The sequence below is a fragment of the Impatiens glandulifera genome, chromosome 1, assembly GCF_907164915.1.
Source record: "Impatiens glandulifera chromosome 1, dImpGla2.1, whole genome shotgun sequence".
Classification (NCBI taxonomy): domain Eukaryota; kingdom Viridiplantae; phylum Streptophyta; class Magnoliopsida; order Ericales; family Balsaminaceae; genus Impatiens; species Impatiens glandulifera.
The window spans coordinates 10,358,646-10,385,219 of record NC_061862.1 but is presented as its reverse complement, the minus strand read 5'-3'; the positions used below and the strand labels follow the sequence as shown (position 1 = coordinate 10,385,219).

Genomic DNA, 26,574 nt, shown 5'->3' with positions numbered 1-26,574 from the left:
ATCTATCTATAAATATTTTAGATAAAATTAATATTATTTAAATGTAATTAATTTAAAATTAATTTTAGTGTGTAAAAAATAAGTTTAATCTAAACTTTTAATGTTAACATATATTTCATCTCCTCTATACCCACTTAACCCCTCAATTGATCAAATTGTGACTCACACTTTTTCATATGTCTCTTTTATCCCCTCGGCAAACCACCAACCAATCTTAGTCGACCTCAATTGTTGACACACTTCTTACCACTCATCAAACTCAACCATTAACCCCTAATTGATTCTCATTTTATGACTCACACTTTTTCATGTCTCTTTTATCATCTCGGAAAATCACCCACTAACCCATCTTAGTCGACCTCTCTTTTTTACTCCCACTTTAACAAACAATCTCAATTGATCCCAACTGACTCTCATTCTGTGACATTAACCCTAATCTTGTGACTCACATTTTTTCATATGCCTCTTTATCCCTCGACAAACCACTCACCAATCTTAGTCGACCTCTCTTTTACTCTCACTTCAACAAATTAACAATCAATCTCAATTGATCACATACCTCTTATCCAAGCAAATTGACCCTCATCTTGTGACTCACATCCCCTCGATCGATAAATCACCCACCACCCGACCTCTATCTCGTGCCCTCACACTTTCAAATGCTCGTCAAACCGACTACTATTTCTCCGACCTCACACTCGACAAACCATCCACTAATTTTGACCTCACACTTTTAGATGCCTCCTTTGTTTAAAAGTTGCGTCATCATATATTTTTGAAAATCTAATTTGCATGTTTTAGGATTTGAACCCTGGTCTTAATCATGAAATCTGAACACTTTAACCGCTAGACCACTTGAGATTGTTGAAATAATTTTATTATTTTGTGTATATATATATATATATTATTTAATATTTATTATCAATTATTTAATTTTTATATTAATCAAAAATTTTATTTATACTCATAAAGAAAATATTATATATATATATATATTTATATATATATAATGAGTGAAAATATGTCAGATAAAATTATTTTTTATTTTTTTTAATTTTTCTATCATCATATATTATTATATAATTAATGAGAGAGAAAATAATGAAAAAAGAAAAATTAATTATTATTATTAATATATATTATATATAATTATTGATAAAATATATTATATAAATATTTATAATAATACTATATAATATATATATAATAACGCTTAATATGATGATCTCACAATAAAATTATTAATTGTTTTCTTAAATAATAATCAAATATATATATATATATAATAATAATAACGTTTAATATGCTACTTTCATTTCAACGAAATAATTTATTTTATTACGATAATACCCCTCCCATGTGAGAAAGAACAAGGGGAACACTCTCAAATGGTAGCAGAGGATCCCATTAGCATTTCAACAATCAATCACTCACACATTTTCATATACTTCTTTATCCCTCGATCGACAAACCACGCACCACCGAAATATATATATATATATATATATATATATATATATATATATATATATATATATATATAATAACGTTTAATATGCTACTCTCATTTTAACGGAATAATTTCTTTTATTACGATAATGTCCCTCCCCATGTAAGAAAGAACAAGGGGAACACTCTCAAATGGTAGTAGAGGATCCCATTAGCATTTCAACAATCAATCACTTACACATTTTTATATGCCTCTTTATCCCTCGATCGACAAACCACGCACCACCCGATCACAATCTCGTGACCTCACACTTTTAACTGCTCGCCAAATCAACCATTATTTTTTATCTCACACTCGACAAACCACCCATTACCCAACCTCCAACTCGTGACCTCACACTTTCAAATGCTTAAAAAACTAACCACTATTTTTGATCTCACACTTGACAAACTACTCACTACTCGACCTCCAACTCGTGACCTCACACTTTCAAATACATTCTTGAAATTTTAAATTTGCATGTTTTGGGATTCAAACACTAGTCTTAATCATGAAATATGAACACTTTAACCGCTAGACTGAGATTGTTGAAATAATTTTATTATTTTATATATATTTTATATTTAATATTTATTATTAATTAATTAATTTTTATATTAACTAAAAATTTATTTATACTTGTAAAAAATATATTATATCTGATGAGAAAAAACATGTCAAGACAAAAAAATTTATATATATATATATATATATATATATATATATATATATATATATATATATATATATATATATATATATATATATATATATATAATGGGAGAGAAAAGAATGAAGACAGAAAAATTAGTTATTATTATTAATATTTATACAAATTTGAGATTATAGTGTTATTATATATATAATTATTGATAAGGTAATATATATTATATAAATATTTATAATATACATAACAATACTATATAATATTATTTTCACACAATAAAATTATAAAAAAAAAATTAAAGTTGACCAGGGATCAAATCTCACCGACAGCAAATAATATTTAAAGTTTTGCTATTTCAGGGAAGCTGAGCAAAATCCGAAATTTACCTATAGGCAAGATCGGCTCGGTCAACCGGATCGGTCAAAGCGTTCGGTCAACCGGTTCGGTCAAGAAGTTCAAAATCCGGACAGGTTCAACCTATGTGCAGAAATCCGGACAGGTTCAACCTATGTGCAGAAATCCGGACAGGCTCAACCTATGTGCAGAAATCCCGACAGGCTCAACCTATGTGCAGAAATCCGGACAGGATCAACCTATGTGCAGAAATCTGGACAGATTCAACCTATGTGCAGAAATCCGGACAGATTCAACCTATGTGCAGAAATCCGGACAGGTTCAAGTTCAGGACCGGTTGAGTTGTAAACCGAAAGAACGGTCAAGAAATCTAACCGGTCATAATATCAAACCGGCCAGAAGAAGCAAATGAACAAACCTGAAGTTATCAGGTTGAATATCAAACCGGCCAGAAGAAGCAAATGAACAAACCTAAAGTTATCAAGAAAAATATCAAACCGGCCAGAAGAAGCAAATGAACAAACCTGAAGTTATCAGGAACGGTCAAGAATCCAACCGGTCAAGTAATCAAACCGATTAGAAGAAGAAGCAAAGGATGTATCGAAAACCGGAAGTTATCCGGTTAACCTGGAGCCATGAACAACCGGTAGATATCCTAAACCGAAATACAGTATCCAACCGGAAAACCGATGAGAAGACTACTTAGAGAAAGAAGTCAAGAATATCAAACTAAATACAACTTACAAATCGGTGCAAACAGATACTTTGGGTATCTGCAGAAGATAACATCAAAGGGACAGACTTTACTATTGCAATATTCATACAAGTCTGAGGACAGTCTGCAGGTTGCAGAAGATCGTCCTACAAGATCTTTCCACTTCAGGATAAATCAGAAAGGCAATCTTCCAAGTACAGACAACTGTCTAACCGACAGTTACCACATTGAGTAAAAGACAAACCTCGTCGGTTTGACCTACATACTGGAAGACTAGACCGCCAGGTCTGAAAAGTTGACCGCCAGGTCTGAATCACTGAACCTCTGCTCAACCAATCAAATTCAAGGAAATGAAATGTGACCGTTGGCACATTTCACCTATAAAAGGAGGAGCTGAAGAGGAGTAAATGCGGGACACAGTGGACAATTAATTTACAAGTGATAAGATTGTGTTCTATCTCTAGAAAGTTTAAGTGCTAAGTTGAAGTGTGTATTTACAATTTCGGTTAAAATTGTACGGGTGTTATCGAGCAGGAAATAAGTCTCGATCGGATTGTGTTTGTATTCCTTAGTGAATATCCTTCTCGCGGTTTCGAGAGGAATGGGTGACGTAGGAGTTTTATCTCCGAACATCCAAAAAAACTTGTCTTGTTACTTTCTGTCGGTTCTACATTCTAACCGATCTGTACTAACCTACTTACACTCCTTTGACCGACTCTACATTACCTCAACCGAATCACTAAGTCCCAAAAACCGACCCAGCAATTTCCAAACCTGTCTTATTCAAAACCGGTTCTGCCTATCTTGAGAGTGTGCTGCTTCAACCTGAAACAAACCACTTCTGCGCTTGAACCTGGTTCAAGGGTTTGTGACAGTTTGTGTAGTATTGAAACCCCGGTGTTAATCTCTAACCGGATTAATCACCACCCTTTGAGAGACGCGCTAACCGGCCCAACCCCGGTCCTCCAGCCGCGACCTAGATCCTAACATATATATATATATATATATATATATATATATATATATATATATATATATATATATATATATATATATATAAAAGTTATGAAGGTATATATATATATATAAAAAAAAAAAGTTGTTTATATATATATATATAATAAATATAAAAATTATGAAGGTATGTACATTTATAAAAAAAATATAATTATATCTTGATTTTTTTTTAAATGATATAAGGTAAAGAAATATTATATATATATATAATATTATAAGAAAAAAGAAAATTTAGTTAAGAAAAATATTAAAAGAAAAAGAAAATAATGGATGATATGGATTATATTTGATGAGAAAAGAAAAAGATGCTTCCTAAAGAACCGACCCAACCAAGGGACTTATTAGATTGGAGAACTTCTTGCCTGGTTCTAGTTGACTTAAGTATCATTTTAAATTTATATTCTTAATTTATTAATTCCAAAATTAAAAAAAAAAAGGTATAAATGACTATTAATACTACTATGTAATATATTTATTCATAATTAAATAATATATTAATTTATTAATTTTTAAATAAATCGTCCAACTCAACTATATATAATATATACTTCCTAACCAAATTTTTTATAATTTAATCATTTCTAATTAAACCTTAAATAAATTGGTTGATCCACCATTAAGTTATATATAATTTATCCAGTCTAATTAAAAAATATATCCCTAAACACTAGTTTGAAAATATAAAATTTTCTCTTATTAGCCCTTATGACCTTAATATTCGTTATATTCATTTAAAAAATTCTAAAAAAATTATATAAAACATCAAAAATATTATTTCTAAAAAAAAAATCAAAAACTAATTTTTAAGCTTACATATTTAATTTTTTTTTAAAACTAACATTTTATATTTTTATAGGTACTATTTTTTACCCTCATTTTCTGGCCCACATCTACTTATATTTTTATTTGTTTTATTACATTTTAAACTTATATTCTATGACGACAATGTAGACATGCCTTTAAGAAATACCAAAATTATACAAATGTTTAGCATTGTTCACTTATAGATACATCTTTTATGATGAAATAAATAAGTAGGGTGTAAAATAACATTTTTTTAAATGAGCACAAGTTTAAAGTAAAGATCATCTGTTAATGGGCACGTGAGACATAACGATGATGTCCTTTCTTACGTGTAACTAAGCACCGAAACAAAAATAGAATCTCTAAAATATATTTAAATATATCAAATATGTTTTCTTTCCTAATTTCCCAATAAGTAAATTTGTTGACGACTATACAAAATTAAGCTAGTCTAAATTGACATTTTTAAATGAATTATAGTCACTATGCTTATCATTTTGGTTCCTCATCTCACTCGAGAGGAAAGTAAATTATAAGGCGCGATCATCGAGTTCGAAAACTCCTTCTCGTAAATAGTCGATTTTTTGTGGTTATAACTATTATTATAAAAAAATTGAGATTCGTTCTGAAAAGTCAATGTATTCGTTCGTTGAGTTAATCATTTTTTCGAACAATTACAAGTTCAATAACATATTGAATAACATGTATTATATTTTTTTATGTCATATTTTGGTTATATTCTTATCATTTTTAATATCATATTCAGAAAAAAAAAAAAACAACGTTATTTGAGATTTTTTTAGATAAATTATTTATTTTCATTTAAAATTTAATAAAGTGTACAATACAAGTATTTTAATATTCTAATATAATTTTTGATTTCATCTAACTAAGCTATTTGAGTTTAAGTTGTGGGTCATGTATGTGGGGTGTCATGCTAGTTCTCCTTTATTCCAAAATAAAAAAAAAAAATAATAATAATAATAATTTGATAATTTATAAATAAGTTTTTTTAAAACATAGAAAATTAAATAAATCAAAATAATCAAACACTATTTTATGAGCATTCTATATGTTGACTCTAAAATTTTATAAACATTTTCAAATTATACAATAAATAAATTCATTTTTATAAGATTCAATTAAATTATAAATAAAATCCATATTAGTATGAATGACCACAAATTGGTGTGAGTATAGGTCATCATCTTACAAAAAATCAGTTAAATACAAAATATAATATTTGGTCTTTCTCTTCCATAATATTAATTATTCAAAGATAATATTTCAAATAAATAGGTTTGTCACTATTAAGCAAAATTAGTCAAAAATGGCAGCGGGAGTTTCAGACGAGAAGAATCTCTCTCTCTCCAACTAGTCCGGTCATCGAAGACAAACTTACGACCGCGTCCACTCTCTTATAACTCCACACTCTTCTTCTCCTTCTTCCCTCATCGATCTCTTTCCTCCATCTCTGGATTTTCGCCGCCATGGATGGATCATCAGCAGCTCCTTTCCTCGCAAAGATATACGAAATGATCGAAGACCCAATTACCGATTCCATTGTTTCATGGAGCTTCAATGGCCGTAGTTTCATTGTATGGAATCCTCTAGATTTCTCTAGAGATCTTCTTCCCCAATATTTCAAGCACAATAACTTCTCCAGCTTCATTCGACAACTCAATACGTATGTACGTGTTTTCATCCATCTAAATCAAAATCTCCATTTTTATGTTTTCCATACATGATCTTCAATTTGATGGCTGCTGTTTTAATTTTCATGATATAGGGTTTTAGAAAGATTGATCCTGAGCATTGGGAGTTTGCAAATGAGGAATTCATCAGGGGACATAAACATCTGTTAAAGAACATTCATAGACGTAAACCAATTCATAGTCATTCTGGATCATCAGTTCCATTAACTGATTCAGAACGTCAGGAATTTGTTGAAGAAATTGAGAAATTGAAGCAGGATAAGAGATTGCTGGAACTGGGTTTACAGAAGGAAGTTGAAGAAAAGAAAAGATATGAACTTGAAGTAGAATTAGTTGGTGAACGTTTGAAAGTTATTCAAAACAGACAAATGAAAATGATAAAGTTATTAATGGAGGAACAGAAACCCACAAAGATTGGGAATAAGAAGAGAAGAAGATTGTTCATTGGATTTGGATTTGGAGATAATGTAAATCATGATGAAGCCATTGAAGAGCTTGAATCATCTCTGAAACATTTGGAAGATCTTGTGTATGATGATGATTTAAGAATAGTTGATTCAACTGGACAGGACATATCATCGACTGGTTCAAGTGATGTTCAATTATCTCCATTGTTGAATCATGAAAAGAGCCCAGATTTATCATTTGTGAATCTAAACATTGATTCAGAGGCTAAATCTTGTGAGGTTGAAGAAGAAGAAGAAAGAGGGGAAGTAAATGATGGATTTTGGGAACAGTTTTTTACATAGAGTCCTTTAATTGATATGAAGAAGTCGAGTTTGCAAGAAGAGATTTATTATAATTGCGTGTAATTGTTTTAATAATTAGAAATATAAATTTATAACAAAATATTAAATATATTTATCTTTCAAATTTTGGTTTCTTACCTTTTGATTTTGATAGATGACTTAGAAGCAGAAATGATTGGAGTGAGATTGGTGAAGAAAATTTTAGAGGAAATAATGTATTGATGTGACCAAATTTGTTGAAAATTAATAATTTTTTTCTATTTTTTCACTTCATATTTTATTATATTTTAAAAGAATGATGTAGTGACACTTTATTTCATATTTCATGTCCCTATCACTCCTCTAACTTATATTTGGAGAGATCATTGTGGTAGATGGTTAGTTCGGTTTGGGGAATTATAAAAGATTTTTTTAATAATTTCTACGAAACACCGTTATATTATATTTAAATAAAAAGTTTTTAATCGTCGTGTCTCCCTTTAATCGAAAAAAATGTCCTTAACGAGACAATTCAGATAGAAAACTGTTGCACGAAATATAATTGTAATCCTACTCTTTCATTTAATATTTTAAGAATTTTTATTAAAAACTTTGATTTTTTTGAAGTAAATTTTAAAAAATATCTTTATAATCTTAGACTATGAAAAGGTGTGTTTCTAATAGTGATTTCAAAAATCTTGAGAATGAGTTGGTTTTTTAACGAGTTCGAAGTTTTGTATTGTGACTATTTAAAAAAAATATATATTATAATTTAAGTGACCAATATAGCTTAGTAGTAAGAGTTGTCTTAAAAAATTAATAGGTTAAGGGTTTGTTTTTATCTGAAAATGTTTTGAATTGAAGCGGTGGTCATGACTGTGGGTGTCATGCTAGTTTTCCTTAATTAAAAAAAATAGATAATTCAAAAAGACAAAAATTATATCAATAAGTTTTATTTTCATTTAAAAGGTCTTAAAATGAACGTGAATGAGCTTCTTTTAATGAAAGGGTTATTGGGGTTTTATACTTTTATCTAATTTTTTTTTTTAAATAACCCATGTTTGATCAAATTAGAAAAAAACTAAATGTTTAAATTTTCTTTTCAATTTTACCATTACCAGTTCTCACTTTCTCCTCTCCTATACTTATCCATTTCAACTTTTCTTTCTCTATAACCCAATACTCCATATAAGTAAATAACCCATATTATTTCATTTTTTTAGTTTTCAATCATTTTTTTCTCCCTTCTTTCAATTCAACACTCTCTATAATTATCAATTAGAAAATCTTATTTCGAATATATTTTCCAAATCAGATGGTAACAATTTATTAATAACATACTGTAATTTTCTTCACACTGTTAATTATTTTTTAATTTGTAGCTTTGGTTAATATTAAGAACAATTTAAAATTGATTTAGTTTTCTCCAAATATAAATTTTTTCTTAAATATTTTGTGTTTTTTCAAGTGCTATCAATATTCACTTCTATCTTAAATTATTTTTAAATTTTATTTTAGAAAATTAACACTTTACACAATATTGTTTTCAATTTAATGTATTTTGAGATGAAATTTCTAAAAAAAGTGTAATTATATTAGACATAAATGATAATTTTATATAAGTTGTCTATAATTAATTTTATTGTCTTATTTGTTTTAATTTGAATGTCATATATTATATTAATACAAATATAGGTAGATGTGTTTATATATGGTTAATAGTTATAATATATATTTTTTAAATTATATTATATTATAATATTTTTATTTTATTTTATTAAATTGAAAAAATATTAACTTAAATTAATTAATATATTTATTTAGAAGAATGGTTTAGAGTTAGTTTATATAAAAAAAAATCTTTATAAATATTTATTTTGAATGAGGTATATTTATAAATTAATTAATATTTGTTAGTATTTTTTAATATAATTATTTATTTATTCAAATCATTTAAAATTTAAATGTTATATTAGATAATATGATAGGTTATAATTTGATTTATATTAGGTTTTAATTTTTATTTAAGGTAATTAATAAAAATAATATTAAATTTAATTAAAAAATAATTTTAGTATTTAAATAATAAAATTAATTAATTAAATGATTATATAATAGTTGAGTGTTGCGATAAAAACTGTGTTTTATCTCATTAACCCATTCTTAAAAACAAGCTTATCATGAAATTATGTGGAAAATGTTTTTTTAAAAAGAACGAACATTTTCAAATTTATAAATGTTTTCTAACTATTATAGTCATTTAGGGAGTTTATTTTTTTTATAATAGACCTTTTTTGTGATTAATCTATTCACATTTTTATAATAGACATTTAAAAAAAAAAAGATATTTACAAAAATTTTCCTTTTTCCTTTTTGATAGACAGACAAACAAACATCATCGAACTTCATAGGATTGACGGTGCCAAAAAGAAGAAATCCCATCTCTATCTATCTATCTCTCTATGAATCAGCTGATGAGCTATAATATGATGCCTCATTCTTCGATTACAATCAACGCCTTCAACAACTACTAGTAGAAACAGCTGATGATGCCATTATAATACAAACAACAACAGCAACAACGATTTATCTCTTCACCAAACTCTTAAATCCCTTTCCAGATCAGATCTTTCTATTTCTATTTCTCTCAATTCAGATTTCATATATTAGATTATCTATTATTACCGATTCAACAGCTTCTTTCATTCATCTATGTCTCCCCTTCTCAGGTTAGTTTCTACTTTTCCTAAATCACTTTCTACACTTAATTGACCTGATTTCAGCTAAACTTACATTCACATTTTTGGATCTGATTACTGTTTCATTTCACATATATGCTGCATTTCTGTATGTTCTTAAATGGGTTTGATCAATTTCTCATGTTTGTTCAACAAGTCTTGATATTGTTTATAATCTTGATTTGTTAGATTGGAGTCTAAATGGGGTTGACAGTAGATTGGAAATGAGATGTTGCAGAGTAACCTGAACGAGGAGGAAATTAAGACCTCTGATATAAAAAATAGTCAGACAGAAAGTGAAAGTGAAAGTGAATTTGAAAGCTTAGTTCTTCCCAGGGACCCTTCATTCTCAGGCTGGAGCGATGATATCGCTGATTTCCGATCAGATCATCTGTTAGGAAAATCAGCTGATATCGTCGAAGATTTTCGCTTTGAGCTTCCATTAAGTGAATTACAAACTGGGCCTGAGAAAGAGTTGTTGAAGATGAAAAACATGCAGACCAATGGTGTGCATGGAAATGAAACTAGTGCCTTTGATGAGGCTATAAGCAGTGAAAAGGTTATCGCGTTTAACATTGAAAATGGGTCGAGAAGGGTGGGAAGCTACTCAAATTCTGTTAATGGATATGACTCGATTGATAGTCATGATGGAGAATCCCAATCCCGTATAGTTTCTAAGAATCCCATTTCTGCATCTGATGTGTTGAAAACGCTCTTCTTTATACTCGTTTGGTACACTTTCAGCACATTCTTGACACTGTAAGTCTTCTTTTGCTTGCTAAGTCTCTCGCCAATGTAAAACAATCAAACAATCGAGATTTTTAACATGTATGGGCTGGGGCAGGTATAATAAAACTTTACTAGGAGATCATTTGGGGAAATTCCCAGCTCCCTTGTTGATGAATACGGTTCATTTTGCGATGCAAGCCATATTATCGCAGGGAATTACGTGGTTTTGGTCTAAAAGATTTCAGCCTGGAATTCCAATGTCATGGAGGGACTACTTTGTGAGAGGTGTACTTCCAGTCTTCACATCCATTAGATTTTGCATTATTTTTTAATGTTTCGAAAAATATGAAGATGGGAATTTGCCTTTCGATTTGCAGTTGTACCAACTGCTCTATCAACTGCATTGGATGTTAACCTGAGCAATGAATCCCTGGTTTTCATCTCTGTCACTTTTGCTACTATGGTTCGTCATCCTTGTATAAAACTGCGTAAATTTCTTTATTACAGAAAAGAAAGAAAAAATGAATTGGTGATATATGTCTGATTTTCAGTGTAAATCTGCTGCTCCAATATTCTTGCTTTTATTTGCATTTGCATTCAGGTACTATTATTTTCTCTTTGTTTTTTTTCTGTTGAGCTTCGTCCTCTTCACTGCCTACACCTTGTTTCCATGACTCGAAATGATAGGTTGGAATCACCAAGCATGAAGTTACTTGGCATCATCGTTGTTATCTCTGCTGGTGTATTGCTTACAGGTATATTTGGTTTAGTCATTATTGCATCATTAACGACTCGATCTAATTTATGACTTGATTGATTGTGTTGGGGGTTTGTTGTTTTAGTTGCGAAAGAAGCAGAATTTGAATTCTGGGGATTCCTTTTCGTAATGCTTGCTGCAGTTATGTCCGGTTTTAGATGGTGCATGACTCAAATTCTTCTTCAGGTACTTATTTATATATTTGATGTTTCTGGATAATTTGATTTCTCCTAGAATGTACTGATCTAAAATGTTGCTGTGACATTGCAAAATGGATACAAAGAAAGAAGACTATGGTAAGTAAGCACTACCAGTTTCTGTCACAGAAATTATTGTTGTAATAAGAGGATAAACTGCAGAATGCTGAGAAATACAGTATGTTTTGGTTTTATTAATATTCAGGTTTGAAAAACCCGCTTATCCTGATGAGCTATCTATCTCCAGTAATGGCAGCTGTGACTGCAATACTATCTCTTTTATTGGATCCTTGGGATGAATTTAGAAATAGCAATTACTTTGATAGTTCATGGCATTTCACCCAAAGCTGCTTTCTTATGCTCTTTGGTGGCACACTTGCCTTTTTTATGGTAAATAATCTGAAATCTACATTTCCTTTCTTTTTTATCATTTTGATTTTTTACTAGTTCCAGACGGGTATAAATGTTTTTTTTCATTAATTTCTCGTAGGTTCTGACAGAGTACATTCTTGTGTCGGTTACTAGTGCGGTGACTGTAACAATAGCAGGGGTCGTCAAGGAGTCTGTCACTATTTTGGTATACTTTAATTGCATGCAAAACCCTTTTTTTACTCGATAGTCGATATTGAAGATTATACCAAATTCTTATAATATTTGGTTCAGGTTGCGGTATTTTATTTCCATGATGAATTTACATGGTTGAAGGGGATTGGTCTAATCACGATTATGATTGGTGTTGGTTTATTCAACTGGTACAAGTAAGTATTGATGTCAAAGTAGTGTGTTATCTGAAAGATGAACTTAAATTAGAGAGTGTTTTTTGTAGGTATTTGAAGCTACAAAAGGGGGGAAAAGGCGGAGGAGAGGATTCAATTGCGTCGCTGCAGAAAAATGATGCTTCCAAATATGTTATTCTCGAGGATGAGATGGATGATGATCTTCGTGATTAGATTGTTGATTGCCCGTTGATTTAGTTATTTCTCAAACCTTTCCCGAACTTCTACACTCGACCTTGAGCTTCTTTTACTAGAGAGTTGATTGTAGAAATGAAAAAAAAGGAATGAATTTTGCCATTATTCTTCATCATGTAAAATTTAATGAATTGTATAATATGATGATTTCTTCTTAGTTTTGAATTTGTGTACTTTTGGAGGTGCTTTTCTTGATTCATTTTATTGTAATACTGTGACTTTATTATTGTACATGATAATTGATTTTACAAGTTTATAATATTTTTGAAAAATATTTCTAATATTCATATCCTCTCTAGAATCTCTACAATATTGGAGATACTTTTATTTTACTGTTCTAATTATATGGAATTGGGTAATGATGTAATTAGTTGTTCGACCCGAAACCGCTCAACCCAAACAGAAACGTTTTTTTTTACCCAATCGATTTTAACGATTTGATTTGTAGGTTTATTGTCACCGAACCGACCAATCGATAGTGATGAGTAACTGATCAAATGTTTAAATAAGTAGGGAATGTGAATTGAACCTTAAAACTGATCAAATGTTTAAATAAGTCGAGTGTTTAAATAAGTAGGGAATGTGAATTGAACCTTAAAACTGATCAAATGTTTAAATAAGTCGAGATCGAGAATTGGACCTTAAAAACGAAAGTGATTAGAAATGGATTATTACTATTAGGTTAAAACACATATTTTTTTAAGAATAATATGATTATAATTATTAGGTAAAACACACCTTTAAACAAAAAAAAAATAATAATAAAAGAAAATTTGTTAGCAAACTATCAGTAATATTAATTATTATCATTTGTATACAAATTGACTTACTATTAGGGTGATCAGTGATGTTAGTATCATTAGTGTTTTGGAGATCAATTTATTTATTTTTATTTAGTAGATCTTTTAATTCATGATATTATTCTTATAAATACAATATAACCTTATTTATATATTTTTTTTCATAATGTATATTTATTGCAATTTTGTTATAAAATTATTGGTAAATATTGTTCATGAACTATATTACCGAATCTTAGTCATAATATTATTGTTAATTGTTCGTAAATATATAATGAATACTATTTGTTATTATATTTTTTTAATCTATTTTAACAAATGTGTCAATTGATAAAACCGATTAAATCGATAGTTTAATCGTTTAAACCGAACCAATCAAACAATTTAGTAAAATGACGTCAATTGTTTAAATGTCTATTTTGGTCAATAAATCATCCAAACTATTTTGTCGATCACCAAAATTAGCAAAAAAAAAGTATGAATAGATAAATAACACATAAATCGAGGTCTAGGTGGATCCTCAAACATATATGAAATAGAATAAAAATGAACAAAGCAACTTATGGATTTAATCACAGTTAACATCACTACGGTCGGACTATCAAACCGGAGGAGATGGAAAGAATCTCAATAGGATTAACTTCGAGTTCTGCTCTAGTATCTTTTGATTACCGGAGAGTCTTTGTAGCCTTCCATTCCGCCTCCAGAATCTCTTATGCATTCAGTTATCTTATGTGACACATTCAAATCAAGACCTCAATTTGGCCAATAAATGTGCTGAGCAACCAAAAAGAAAGAAATCTTACAACTCGAGGATATTGTTAAATTAGAATTTTGCCTTGAATAATGAAGATGGGGAACTTGCTTATTACAAGACCTAAAAACATATTGTACTGGCAAGAAAATAAAATAAAAATCAAGGCGCATATGACACGAAAAGAGTATATGAGATACATATAGATTGCGTGGAGTTTACGAGACATGGGACTTAGAAAAACTCTTACAACATGGGACTTAGAGAAACTCTTACAAATGACAAAGTGCAACCTCATTAAACACTTACTTTCTAGACCTGTCATTGGAGGAAGACCGTCCCAGTGACGAAGCGACGTGAACGCGAAGCCAATGAGTTTAGTTGAAGAGCTCCAAATAGCTTGCCCTTTCTTTCTATTAAAGTCGTGAGTTTGTTCTAGTAAATCCTAAAGGGATAATCTTGCTGTCTTACAATATTGCTCGCCTGCCCGAGCTATTGACTTAGGTAAAATTCTTTCGAAAAAATGAATAGCAATGACATATGCACTCAATGTGGCACTTTGTCCCTGACATAGGTCTTGATAAAAAAAACTAGTTTCAGACAGTTATGAGTTTTGAGTATTAAAAAATATTATTAAATTTGTTAATATATATATATATATATATATTATAAATTAATATTTAAATGAAATATTTAAAAATTAGTAATAATAAATAAATAATTTTCAAGAAATTTATAAAAAAAAAATTATACATTTTTCAAATTTAATTTATCTATGTATTAATACTATTCTCGCTGTATGAGTGTAGTTATTATTTGAACCTTATTATTTGTGAACAATTTCTCCATCATCCAACAAAAAGACGTTCTACAGATGTCATGTCGAGGTCCTATGTTGGAAACTATACACAGCAAAATCTGTATTTCTTCTTATATAAAGCTTCTCGAAGATTGTATTCAATCCAAATTACTCAAACCAGGCAAGTTAATCCATCAACATTTTCTCAAGAACTGTCATCATCCCGAATTTCATGGCGACAGTATCATCGTCTTGGAGAAGCTCTCTCGTTTGTACATTGCCTGTAATAAAACAGCTCTCGCCCACCAAGTGCTCGACCAAATTCCTCACCCAGAAAAGAAAAACAAAGTCTCCATTTGGAATTCGATCATCAGAGGCTACGCTTGGGAAGGACCATTTGATAAAGCAATTTCATTGTATCGTGAAATGCTTGAATCTGGAGTAAGACCCAATAATTATACGTACCCTTTTGTTCTAAAGGCTTGCTCGGGTTTGCAGGCCATAGAAGATGGGAAAGAGGTTCACGAACATGCTAAACTTGCTGGGTTTGATTCTGACGTCTATATTTGCACTGCCTTGGTTGATTTCTATGCAAAATGTGGTTCTTTGAAAGAAGCAAGAGAGGTGTTCGATGCAATGCCTATGAGAGATGTTGTGGCTTGGAATGCCATAATTGCTGGTTTTTCATTGCATGGATTGTATGATGATGTGATTAGATTGATTTTTCAAATGCAGGAAGCAGGATTAAGTCCTAATTCCTCCACAATTGTTTCGGTTCTTCCTGCAGTTGGAGAATCATCTGCTTTGGTTCAAGGGAAGGCATTGCACGCTTATGGTATGAAGAAGAATTTTCATAACGATGTTATGGTTGCGACAGGATTGATTGATATGTATGGTAAGTGTGCCTGCCTTTCTTATGCTAGTAGAATTTTCGACGCGTTAAGTTTCAAGAACGAAGTGACTTGGAGTGCTATGATTGGATCGTGCATAGCATGCGGGTATCTTAATGAAGCGCTGAAATTGTTTGAAAAAAGGTTGCTCAACGATTCCACTTCCTTGTCAGTTGTTACGCTAGGAGCCATACTTCGCCTTTCCGCGATGCTTACTGATCTCGGAAGAGGAAGAAGTATACACGGTCTTCTTATTAAAATTGGTTTTGTTTCCGATCTCATGCTGGCTAATACTCTCCTCTCAATGTATGCTAAGTGCGGAATATTGAGCGAGGCCGAGGCCTGGTTCAACGAAATGGTGAATAAAGACGCTGTTTCTTATAGCGCTTTCATTTCAGGGTGCACCCAAAGCGGTTATGCGAAAGAAGCTTTGGTTGTTTTCAAGAAGATGCAGTTATCGGGAATTCAGCCCGATTCAGCCACAATGGTTGGCGTCTTGCCTGCTTGTTCTCAACTGGCAGCCCTCCAGCATGGCATTAGCTGCCATGGATATTCAGTTATGCAAGGGTTTACTGAAAACATTTCTATTTGTAATGCACTAATTGACATGTACTCGAAATGTGGGAAGTTACATGCGGCCAGGCTAGTTTTCGATGGTATGCACACAAGAGATATTGTCTCGTGGAACACGATGATTTTCGGTTACGGAATTCATGGACATGGAAATGAAGCTGTTAAATTGTTCCACGATTTGCAGAAGTCTAGGATAAGTCCAGATGACATGAGTTTCATTTCAGTCTTGTCTGCCTGCAGCCATTCTGGGCTAGTTTCAGAAGGAAGGATGCTGTTCCATTCAATGACGAGTGATTACCATATTAACCCTAGGATGGAGCATTACGTGTGCATGGTCGATCTTTTGGGCCGTGTTGGAGAATTGGATGAGGCCTATCGTTTTATTCAGAGAATGCCTATTGATCCTGATGTTCGAATATGGAGTGCATTGCTTTCGGGCTGTAAAGTTTACAAAAATATTGAACTTGGCGAAAAAGTAGCTTTTAAAATTCAGTCTATTGGACCCGAGAGCACGGGAAACTTTGTCCTCTTATCGAACATGTACAGCGATGCTGGGAGATGGAACGATGCTGCAGATGCGAGAATTGCTCAAAGAAACTGGGGATTCAAGAAAATCCCGGGATGTAGTTGGGTGGAGATTAACCGCGTTGTTCATGGGTTCGTGGGAGGAGATCGTTCGCACGCTAGATCAGAAGAGATATACAAAAAACTTGGGGAGCTGTTAATGGAAATGAAGAAGATGGGTTATAATAATAGCTTGGGATCTGGTTTTGTGATGCAAGATGTTGAAGAGGAAGAGAAAGAAAGCATTCTCCTTTATCATAGTGAGAAATTGGCTGTTGCCTTTGCTCTTCTTAGTTTACCTGCATCTAACAACAAACCTATTCTTATCAACAAGAATTTGAGGGTTTGTGGTGACTGCCATGCTGCATTCAAATACATTAGTATTATTTCAAACAGGGAGATTACTGTTAGAGATGCCAGTAGGTTTCATCACTTCAGAGATGGAATCTGCAATTGTCGAGATTTCTGGTGAGAAACCAATACTTATCGTCGATGCCTTTTCTTTCTTTTGTTCTCTCTTTGATGTGCTCATGTGATGATATATTTCTAAAGATTCTTAAAAAGAAAAACATAGCAAAGACCAAAAAAAGTTGAGATTTCAGAATAGGATTCTTTTCTTAGTGATGGCCAATAAAAAGGCATCTCTTTTATGGTAGGAAGAGAATAATGGCTTCATCAAGATATTTCTCATCAGGTTAACCTTACATTGATATAACTTCTCATAGAAAAGAAAGGAAACCAAATATTTTTCCAATGAGTAATGGTTTTCCAAGGCCACGAGTTTGGGTGCCCGGACAGAGAAATGAAGCTCCCAATCCTCTGTTCGGGTTGTCTAGGCCATTCGGTCTGCCGACCGAACACGAACAGGGTTATTATCTTCCAAGCAATAATAACGATTGGGAATGGACAACAACCCCAACCAGTCACCAGGTCGGACCATCTTATTCCCATGGAGGAGATTATCCAGTAAGTGGTATTCTCTGTTATGTAAATTGGGAATTTCTTCTTTCCCATGGATTTTCAGTGACTAATTTGGTGTGCTGTTGCAGAGTTATGGTGGAATGGTATTGATCCAGGAAAGGAGAGGACCAGGTCCTTCAATCTTACCTAGGTTTGTGAATTTGCTTTCTATCTATGTTGTTCTGTACTTTGTTAATTCTGACAATTTGTTTTAAAACCAACAGATACACACCAATGTTAAATGATCACATAGGAAGCAGCCATCCAAGGTTAATTATGCAGCCGACTACAAGAACCAGGCGAGAAGTTTCATTTCCAAGACAGGAAGACCAAACAAGAAGAATAGACAGGGAGGAACAAAAGGCAATGTTAAGCAAGCTCAAGAAAGAAGTCTACTATCCTAAGACCTCAGTGAGATCTCTCGCAACAAGATTGAGCTCATTTTACAGGAAGGATGCAACATCAACCTTGGAGGAAGAAGAAGACGATGGAAAGAGCTCATGTGTGGTTTGCTTGGAGGATTTCAAGCCTTACGAGAATGTGATGACAACTCCGTGCAGTCATATGTTTCACGAGGATTGCATCTTACCATGGATGAAGAGCAATGGAAAATGCCCTGTTTGTCGGGCTGTGATCTACGAGAAGAGAAATGAGCGATTGCCCACTCGTGATAATAATAATCAGACGCTGCAAATTGATGCATTTGAGCTTATTGCACTTGTTAGAGCCATGGAGGAAAGTATTGGTTGGGGGTGAAACATTACTAGCAAATAAAGAACACATAATAAGGGTCTTCCTTCATTGTAACCTATAAACTTCTTTGGAAATGTGAATAAAATGTTCAAGCGCCTTAGTTGATGATTTCAATTTCTTATATTCTCATGCGACATTAATTCAGTTGAATCCCATAAAAAAAAAGAACAAAAACATAAATGCAATCTGAAATATAACATAAAACATCCTCATATTCCAAAATGATAAATTAAGCAAGTACTAAAATCCAAATCTTTAAGAAGAAGAACAAAAGAACCAACTTCTTTCAAAGTCTCAAGAAACAACAAATCTTAAAAACTAATTACCAACGTTATGAGCCTTGTTGAGGATGACACCTTCATATTTGACTTGGAACCACTTCATTGAATCCTCCTTTGTAACCCTATGTTGGATTCCAACACGAGCCTTGCACCTGCGTCTTCTACCAACACGATATCCAGGTCGCTCAAGAACAACATAGAAATCCATACCATAGATACCGGTTGAAGGATCATACCTAAGAAAACACAACAATTCCAGATTGTAACAATTTTGAACAAAAGTCAATCCAATTATGAAAAGTGATAACTAAATCATCAAATTTGAACTTACTTGATTCCAAGATCAATGTGTTCTTGAATACCAAAACCAAAGCAGCCAGTATCACTGAAGTTCCTTCTCAAAAGCTCATACTCCTTAACCTTCAAACCACTCTCCAAGAGTTGCATTGCCTTTTCACCTCTAACAGTAACATAGCAAGCAATCTTTTCATTACGCCTGATCCCAAAAGAACGGACAGTGTACCTTGCTGTCAACCAATCATACAAAATATTCAACATCTCCAACCTTCATTAACAATCTATCTTGTTCCTATACAAAACAGAATGTAGCAAAAAAAGTTACCTTTGGAGAAAACAGGTGTTTGCCCACTCAATTGTTCCAACACCTGTATCAAATAAAAATGGAATCAAATATGAAATCGACCACCCACAAAAAAGGAGAAATAGAAGCTGAATGGAGAATCAATACCTTAGCGGCTCTGGTAAGACGATCTCCACTCTCACCAACGGAGATGTTGAGAACGAGCTTCTGGACCTTAATCTCTCTCATTGGGTTAGAAAGCTTCTTCTCGGAAGCCTGAATCAGCATCAACAAAAAATAAACAAGAACATAATTAATGTCGGGAAGACATTTGCGAATTCTAAAAAAACACAGATTTGGATAAAATCAACAAGAGGGGGATAGGGTTACATACCATTGTTGAAGATGCAGGTGCGAGTTCACAGCAGCGGCCGAACAATGAAACGAAGAAGAAATAATTAACCTAGATTCAGATATATATATATAGGTAGAAATTAGGGTATATGTATCTAAATGACAAAAATAGCCTTACTAATTTTTTAAATTGCCACTGGAGTACTCTAACTTTATTATTATTAATTCTATTTATACTTATAGTTTTATTTTAAAATATTATTTTTTTATCATGTATTGCCTAATTATAATTTTTTTAAATAAAACACTAAAAATAAAAATAATGCATCTTGTGAAAAATGTTGCTAAATAGTAAATAATACATATAATTTTCCTTTTAGATATGAAATGTTATATATGTATATGTTGAAAATGCTATCTTCTTATAAATAAATTAAATATATATATATATATATATATATATATATATATATATATAACAGTTAATATCTAATAAAAAAAATTATATCTCACTATAGATAAAATTTTAAAGATATTATATATTCTCATTTATTTGTCACTAAATAATATTTGTGTAATATAAATTTAAATATATATAATTAAATATTAACTATCTTCATAATAAAATATCTACAAAATTCTTTATAATAAAAAAAATATATTTATTGTTTTTTAATATATATACTTATTTATATATATATAAAAAATAGTACTTATCAAATTAAATAAAAAAATGTAGTAAAAAAAATTTCACTTAATTTTTTTCTCATTATATATGTATATATTTATATAAACTGAGTTTTTATAAAATAAAAATTAAAAAATCAGGCTCTTACCTTATTAAGCACGTAGGAGAGTAAAATCTAAAAATAAATACTTATTTTTTTATAAATAAAAAATAGTACTTACAATATTAAATTTCTCTCCTAATTTATTTTTTAATATATATATATATATATATATATATATATATATATATATATATATATATATATATATATATATATATATATATATTCTCTCCTTTATCGTATTAAGCCAAGTAGGAAAAAAAATCTAAAAAAACAATTCAATCCTAATTTATTTATTAATATATAATATAAATAATATTTTATCTCATAACTATATATAACATTTTGTATCTAAAAAAAATTATATTTATCATTATAAATAAAAAAAAACTTTAAAATATTGTTTCTCCTAGTTTATTTGTCACTATATAATATTGTATAATATAAATTTAAATATATTTATATATTAACTCACTTCAAAATAATAATAATAATAATATATATAATTATTTACCATAAAAATAATTATTTATATATAAATATTTATTATTATAAAAAAAATTAATACTTACCATATTAAATATAGAGTTTAAAAAAAATTACTCATTTATATCTCATTATAATATATTATAATATGAGGAATGATAAAGAGCGCGACTATGAGACAACGACTGGGAGAGCGATGCCTACGTGGGTTGACAAGTGAAATAAATAAATAAAAATATAATAATAATTAAAACACGTTTTTGTAGAATATCCTCTCTCCTCTTATTAAATAATTTCTCTCTCTTATTAAACTCTAAACCTTAAACTCTAAACCCTAAACCCTAAACTCTAAAACCTAAATCCTAAATACTAAACCCTAAACTCTAATTAATATTACTAATTAGTTTGATTAGTTGAATTATGAATTTATCTATTTTATTTTTATTTTATTTTTATGATTTTTCAATTACTTTATTTATCAAATATTTTTTATGGTTTCTTTTTTCTTTTTTTTATTATTTTTTTTTGATTTATTAATATTTTTTTAGTTTTATTACTTGTAAATAATTATAAATAAATGTTTATCTAATATTTTGGAGAGAGAATATTCTACCTGTCAACCCACGTAGGCATCGTTCTCCCAGTCGCTATCTCAAGTCGCGCTCTGTATCATTTTTCTTATAATATTTATATAATAAAAATATTTATTTAAATATTATGGTTAAACCATATATGACATTAGATTTTTATAAATTTGTGATTCTGTGCTTCCAGTCCTGATTTATTTATTTATTTTATTTTATTTTTAGTTTCACTAAATGGCTCGTCAGAGCATGAAACCGGAACTTCTTTGACATTTATTACATATTACATATTACATATGAGAGTAACATTTATTTGTAATTTGTATACCCATTTTGCTTTGTGGATTGGGTTGTCATGGATTGCAAAGAATTTTTCTGCTGAATATATCACACATATTTTTCGAATTTGGGAAATCATTAGACTTTTATTAATATGACATGGTTTAGGCTTTCTCAAATTGTGTTGATCATGATAATTGTTAAATTCAATATTATCTTCTTCAAGATTATGATCCTTCTTGTATTTATATTATCAGCTTGAACATTGTTTGTATTAAGCTTGAACATTGTTTGTATTAAGAGTCTCGACATTTGTATTATGAACCTCTCTGTATTTGTATTTGGTGCTGGATTGTTATAATGTCATTGATGTTCTCTAGGCATTCCCTGGTTGATGTTAGTATTATTGTTTTTGATCGCTGACTCGAATCACTTTTGTAATTTGTCGAATAATAGTTTTATTCGAGGTCTTCAAAACTTTTTTTCTGAATACTTAACTAGATGTCTGTTGCTGCCCTCCTCTTTCTGTCATTGGATTTGTATGACTGAATCTTCTAAGCTTTTTGATCATATAATTGTTTCTCTTGGAGTTTAGATTTTTTTTTCCTATCTTTTTCCAATCATGATGTGAATAATCAGTTTCTTATTCCTTTTTTCTTGCAATGGAAGTAAGAAAAAAATCTTAAATTTCTAAGGTTAGAAGATTGTTGGCTATAATACTAGTGTTCGTGCTTCACTTGACGGAGTTATATATATAAAGACAGTTCGTTTGACAAAGTTATATACAGGCAAGGCAGAGCCGACACTGGGGTAATCCAGACAAACCCACCTGCTAGAGCAGGCATCCCAGAACAGTACATTTAATAAAAAAAAATACAAAGTTTTTAGTTAAATTTATTAAGGTTTTTAACATCAAAGTCTGTAACTTAATGGTTTAGGATGAAAAATTGTAATTTTTATTAGGTTATAAGTTGTAATCTCTCTAAAAACAATTTTTTAAAACTGAAATTAGGTTAGACAATTATCGGGGTCGACACTATATATATATATATATTCCGAACAAGGATGATGAATTTGAGAAAAGAAAGAGATGCTGAGAAGAACAAATTATATAAAAAAACTAATAATGTTATACCATGAATGTGGAAAATTATTGTAGTAAAGAAACCAAAAACCATGCAACTTAGTCCACATTAATAATCAACCCCTTACATATTTTAAAAAATGTAAAAAGCTATCTCAGAAAAAGATAAAGAAGTAATATACCAAATAAACTTATTAGGAGCCTGACGATACATGCATGACGCTTACAAAAGGTGCAATTCTCTGTCCACGGGTTAGGAGCATGAGCAATTTCAAGTCTATTTTCTAAACTCAAATGACTCCAATTAACCAGTTTCATATATTCAGCCTCTTTCGGAGGATTAATTCTTATGTTTTTCGCCGTCATCCCACATCTCTTACAAATCCTGTTACAAATTAATTAATTATTCAATTCAATTTTTATAACTTAATATTAAATATTAATTACCTGTTGTCTTTCTGATTAAACCAAGTCTTAGCACATGTTCTATGACAATAGCCAAGATCATTTTTGCATCCGCAACCAAGCTGTACAAAATCTCTTAACTGCCTTTGGGAATCAATAAGACAGATCCTGCAAACAAATTTACCTTTCGAATTTGAATTCAAACGAACTATTTCCTTTGGAAACTTCTTTTGATCATGTTTTGTATCACCATTTCCAATTTGTCTTTGATCAACATTAACTTCCTCGGTTTTAATCTCATTATCGTCCTCACGATCTCGATCTCGGTTTATGTTGATGGTGACAAAGCTAACCACATCTTCTTTTGTCTTTTCTTCATCTTCTTTATTATCGTCACAACTCTTCAAAGTGCTCCCCTTTTGACACTCAAGAGATTCTTGATCCGTTTGCTCCAATTCTAGTATCATATCTACAAAATATTGTTGTCTTTATTGGAGATTCAAATTAGGGTAACAACTTCAACCAGATCATACAACCATCCAAATATCTATGGATGAGAAGAGAGAGCATAATTTAGAAAAACAATAAGATTGAATTAGCTTATGATGTTTGATTTTTAAATGGATATGGAGGAGGATGAGGAGGAACAGATTTTCAAGTGAAAAGAAAGAACTTAAATATTGTGGTTAGTTTAGATTAATTAAGATAAGGTTTGATTTCGTAATTATAATTGTGTGGACTGCCGAAATAATAGTAACCAAAATAACTGGTCACCACAGAAATAGTAGGAACACTCCCTCAAATACTGATTCTTTGTTTAATTAGTACAGTTATACTCATATAATATTCATTATCCAAAACAAATAATTTAGTATCTATAATCCACATCATTAGTCAAATATCCTACTTATATATCTCATTCTTAATTTATATTTTTGTAAATATGGTTAATTAACGAGTCCTGATCATTCTTATCCTCAATTAGTATATATTTATTTATTTATAACATACTCTCTCTATATATTTGATAAGGATGCTCTATATTAAATAAAAATAATGATTTATTTTTATTCTCAATATTGACGATTTCTATCTCTTAAATATTATTAAATAAAATGCATTTAATAATTTTTTTTATCATTTTTATTATTAAAAAACACTTAATAATTTCTCTTTCTATTTTTTTATTATAATTATTATTTTTTTAAATTATTGTATATGCCACACTATAAAGACATTTTAATTATTTCTCTCTAAATAATTTATTCACAGTAAAAACTATGTTGTAACTAATGGAGAACTCTACGAAAAGTTTTTTTTATATATATATATTTATATTTATTCATTAATTTATAATAAATATTTATATATTTGAATTAATTAATTAATTTATATATTTTTAAGAGTAATAATTGGAAAAATTAATAAATCAATAAATATACATATAATAGAAAATAAGAAATTAAATATAAAATTATTAAATAACAATAAGGAGAATAAATAAATTAAATTAATATATATATATATATATTTATTTTTTTTACTAATTTTTTTAAAGTTATCTATCTTATTTCTTTTTAAAAGTCATTTTTTTTCTATTAAATTTTATAAAATTTATTAAAAATTCAATTCAACTAGCAAATAATATTAGAACTTTGGATTTTTTTATGTGTAGTTTAAGTTGAATAATTTATCTTATCCAATTTCAAATGAAATAATTTTTTATAATAATTTTATAATAAAAAAAAAGTTAAAGTGAGAAATAATTAAATAATTTTTTAAACAATAAAAAGTTGAAAAGAAAAAAACTATTAAACGATTTAGGTGATAGGTACAATTTAAAAATTAAAAAGAATCATATTTTTATGGTGACATATGTATTGTCACATTGTTCCTGTTATCTACAAATTTTTTACTCCCTATCATTACTCATTAAATAATTAAGTAAAAAATAGGAAGAGTAAAATATTTGTATAGCGAAGGATGATGAGACATGGTACATGTTACCTTATAAATACAAGCATATTATTTTATCTATTTTATAATTTAAATTGTAAATGTCACCAACATATCTAATAATTTTTCTTTCCTCAATTTTTATTATTAGAAAAACACTTAATAATTCATCTCTTTAATTTATTATTATTATAAATATATATTTTTTAAAATTATTGTATATGTCATTATAAACACATTTAAATTATTAATCTCTCAATTATTTATTCTTTTTTATTTATTAAAAAAATAAAAAAGTATTGTCAATAATAAAAATAACTCAAATTAAAATAAATAATAATTAATTATATTATATTTAATTAAAAATATTTACTTGGATTAATTTATTATTTTATATTAATAAATTACATAATTTAATTAAAGATTACCAATAAAATAAACTTATTCAAAAAAATATATATATTCAAATATTGTTCAAAATATACCATTATAATACAATATCTTCTTTTATAAAATCCAAAAACATAATCTAAATCAGAAATTAACATTACATATTATATTTATAATTTAATATTACTTTTAAAACATACATTTATATCATCAATTTAATTTATTAATTTTTCCAATTATTATCAATTTCAAAAATAGATAAATAAATAAATTAATTATTAACTTAATATATATATATATAATTAAATTAATATATGAGAAAAATAATTAATTGAATTAAAAACATAATAATAAATTTTTATTCTCTTATATATATTTATCAAATATAATATATATTTTATTTTTTATTT

General features: G+C 29.4%; 5 protein-coding genes across 5 annotated transcripts; 4 read left to right on the top strand and 1 right to left on the bottom strand.

The window, feature by feature from the left end:
* The first annotated feature begins 6,375 nt into the window (after nt 1-6,375).
* On the top strand, nt 6,376-7,783 carry LOC124920749 (heat stress transcription factor A-4a-like). Its single transcript, XM_047461301.1, has 2 exons — nt 6,376-6,737; nt 6,836-7,783. The coding sequence occupies exons 1-2, from the start codon at nt 6,537-6,539 to the stop codon at nt 7,508-7,510; spliced, it is 876 nt and encodes a 291-aa protein (XP_047317257.1). The 5' UTR covers nt 6,376-6,536; the 3' UTR covers nt 7,511-7,783.
* Nucleotides 7,784-9,873: 2,090 nt separating this feature from the next.
* Nucleotides 9,874-13,112, top strand: LOC124920748 (probable sugar phosphate/phosphate translocator At1g06470). Its single transcript, XM_047461300.1, has 12 exons — nt 9,874-10,218; nt 10,417-10,986; nt 11,072-11,241; nt 11,334-11,419; nt 11,508-11,557; nt 11,644-11,711; nt 11,799-11,899; nt 11,997-12,009; nt 12,116-12,300; nt 12,401-12,487; nt 12,574-12,668; nt 12,737-13,112. Exons 2-12 carry the CDS (start codon nt 10,457-10,459, stop codon nt 12,858-12,860), a joined length of 1,509 nt encoding a protein of 502 aa, XP_047317256.1. The 5' UTR covers nt 9,874-10,218; nt 10,417-10,456; the 3' UTR covers nt 12,861-13,112.
* Nucleotides 13,113-15,280: 2,168 nt separating this feature from the next.
* On the top strand, nt 15,281-17,740 carry LOC124918899 (pentatricopeptide repeat-containing protein At3g16610). Its single transcript, XM_047458974.1, has one exon. The coding sequence runs from the start codon at nt 15,310-15,312 to the stop codon at nt 17,731-17,733; it is 2,424 nt and encodes an 807-aa protein (XP_047314930.1). The 5' UTR covers nt 15,281-15,309; the 3' UTR covers nt 17,734-17,740.
* A 261-nt stretch (nt 17,741-18,001) lies between these two features.
* LOC124918900 (E3 ubiquitin-protein ligase RNF38-like) lies at nt 18,002-19,085 on the top strand. The gene is made up of 3 exons (XM_047458975.1): nt 18,002-18,227; nt 18,311-18,372; nt 18,446-19,085. The coding sequence occupies exons 1-3, from the start codon at nt 18,015-18,017 to the stop codon at nt 18,975-18,977; spliced, it is 807 nt and encodes a 268-aa protein (XP_047314931.1). The 5' UTR covers nt 18,002-18,014; the 3' UTR covers nt 18,978-19,085.
* Nucleotides 19,086-19,144: 59 nt separating this feature from the next.
* On the bottom strand, nt 19,145-20,335 carry LOC124918901 (60S ribosomal protein L11). The gene is made up of 5 exons (XM_047458976.1): nt 20,230-20,335; nt 20,004-20,111; nt 19,878-19,920; nt 19,587-19,782; nt 19,145-19,491 (listed from the first exon to the last, which is right to left on the bottom strand). The coding sequence occupies exons 1-5, from the start codon at nt 20,230-20,232 to the stop codon at nt 19,293-19,295; spliced, it is 549 nt and encodes a 182-aa protein (XP_047314932.1). The 5' UTR covers nt 20,233-20,335; the 3' UTR covers nt 19,145-19,292.
* Between the last annotated feature and the right edge of the window lie 6,239 nt (nt 20,336-26,574).

What these genes read in the sequence shown, in the direction of transcription:
- LOC124918901 (XM_047458976.1), bottom strand. An exon ending in AACACCTGTTTTCTCCAAAG is followed by an intron (nt 19,783 to 19,877) that starts GTAACTTTTTTT and finishes ATTGGTTGACAG; the next exon opens with CAAGGTACACTGTCCGTTCT. An exon ending in CACATTGATCTTGGAATCAA is followed by an intron (nt 19,492 to 19,586) that starts GTAAGTTCAAAT and finishes GTGTTTTCTTAG; the next exon opens with GTATGATCCTTCAACCGGTA.
- LOC124920748 (XM_047461300.1), top strand. Translation starts at nt 10,457, where the DNA reads ATGTTGCAGAGTAACCTGAACGAGGAGGAAATTAAGACCTCTGATATA. An exon ending in AGGAGTCTGTCACTATTTTG is followed by an intron (nt 12,488 to 12,573) that starts GTATACTTTAAT and finishes TATTTGGTTCAG; the next exon opens with GTTGCGGTATTTTATTTCCA. An exon ending in GGTTTATTCAACTGGTACAA is followed by an intron (nt 12,669 to 12,736) that starts GTAAGTATTGAT and finishes TGTTTTTTGTAG; the next exon opens with GTATTTGAAGCTACAAAAGG.
- LOC124920749 (XM_047461301.1), top strand. Translation starts at nt 6,537, where the DNA reads ATGGATGGATCATCAGCAGCTCCTTTCCTCGCAAAGATATACGAAATG. An exon ending in TTCGACAACTCAATACGTAT is followed by an intron (nt 6,738 to 6,835) that starts GTACGTGTTTTC and finishes TTCATGATATAG; the next exon opens with GGTTTTAGAAAGATTGATCC.
- LOC124918899 (XM_047458974.1), top strand. Translation starts at nt 15,310, where the DNA reads ATGTCATGTCGAGGTCCTATGTTGGAAACTATACACAGCAAAATCTGT.
- LOC124918900 (XM_047458975.1), top strand. Translation starts at nt 18,015, where the DNA reads ATGAGTAATGGTTTTCCAAGGCCACGAGTTTGGGTGCCCGGACAGAGA. An exon ending in CCCATGGAGGAGATTATCCA is followed by an intron (nt 18,228 to 18,310) that starts GTAAGTGGTATT and finishes GTGCTGTTGCAG; the next exon opens with AGTTATGGTGGAATGGTATT. An exon ending in GGTCCTTCAATCTTACCTAG is followed by an intron (nt 18,373 to 18,445) that starts GTTTGTGAATTT and finishes TAAAACCAACAG; the next exon opens with ATACACACCAATGTTAAATG.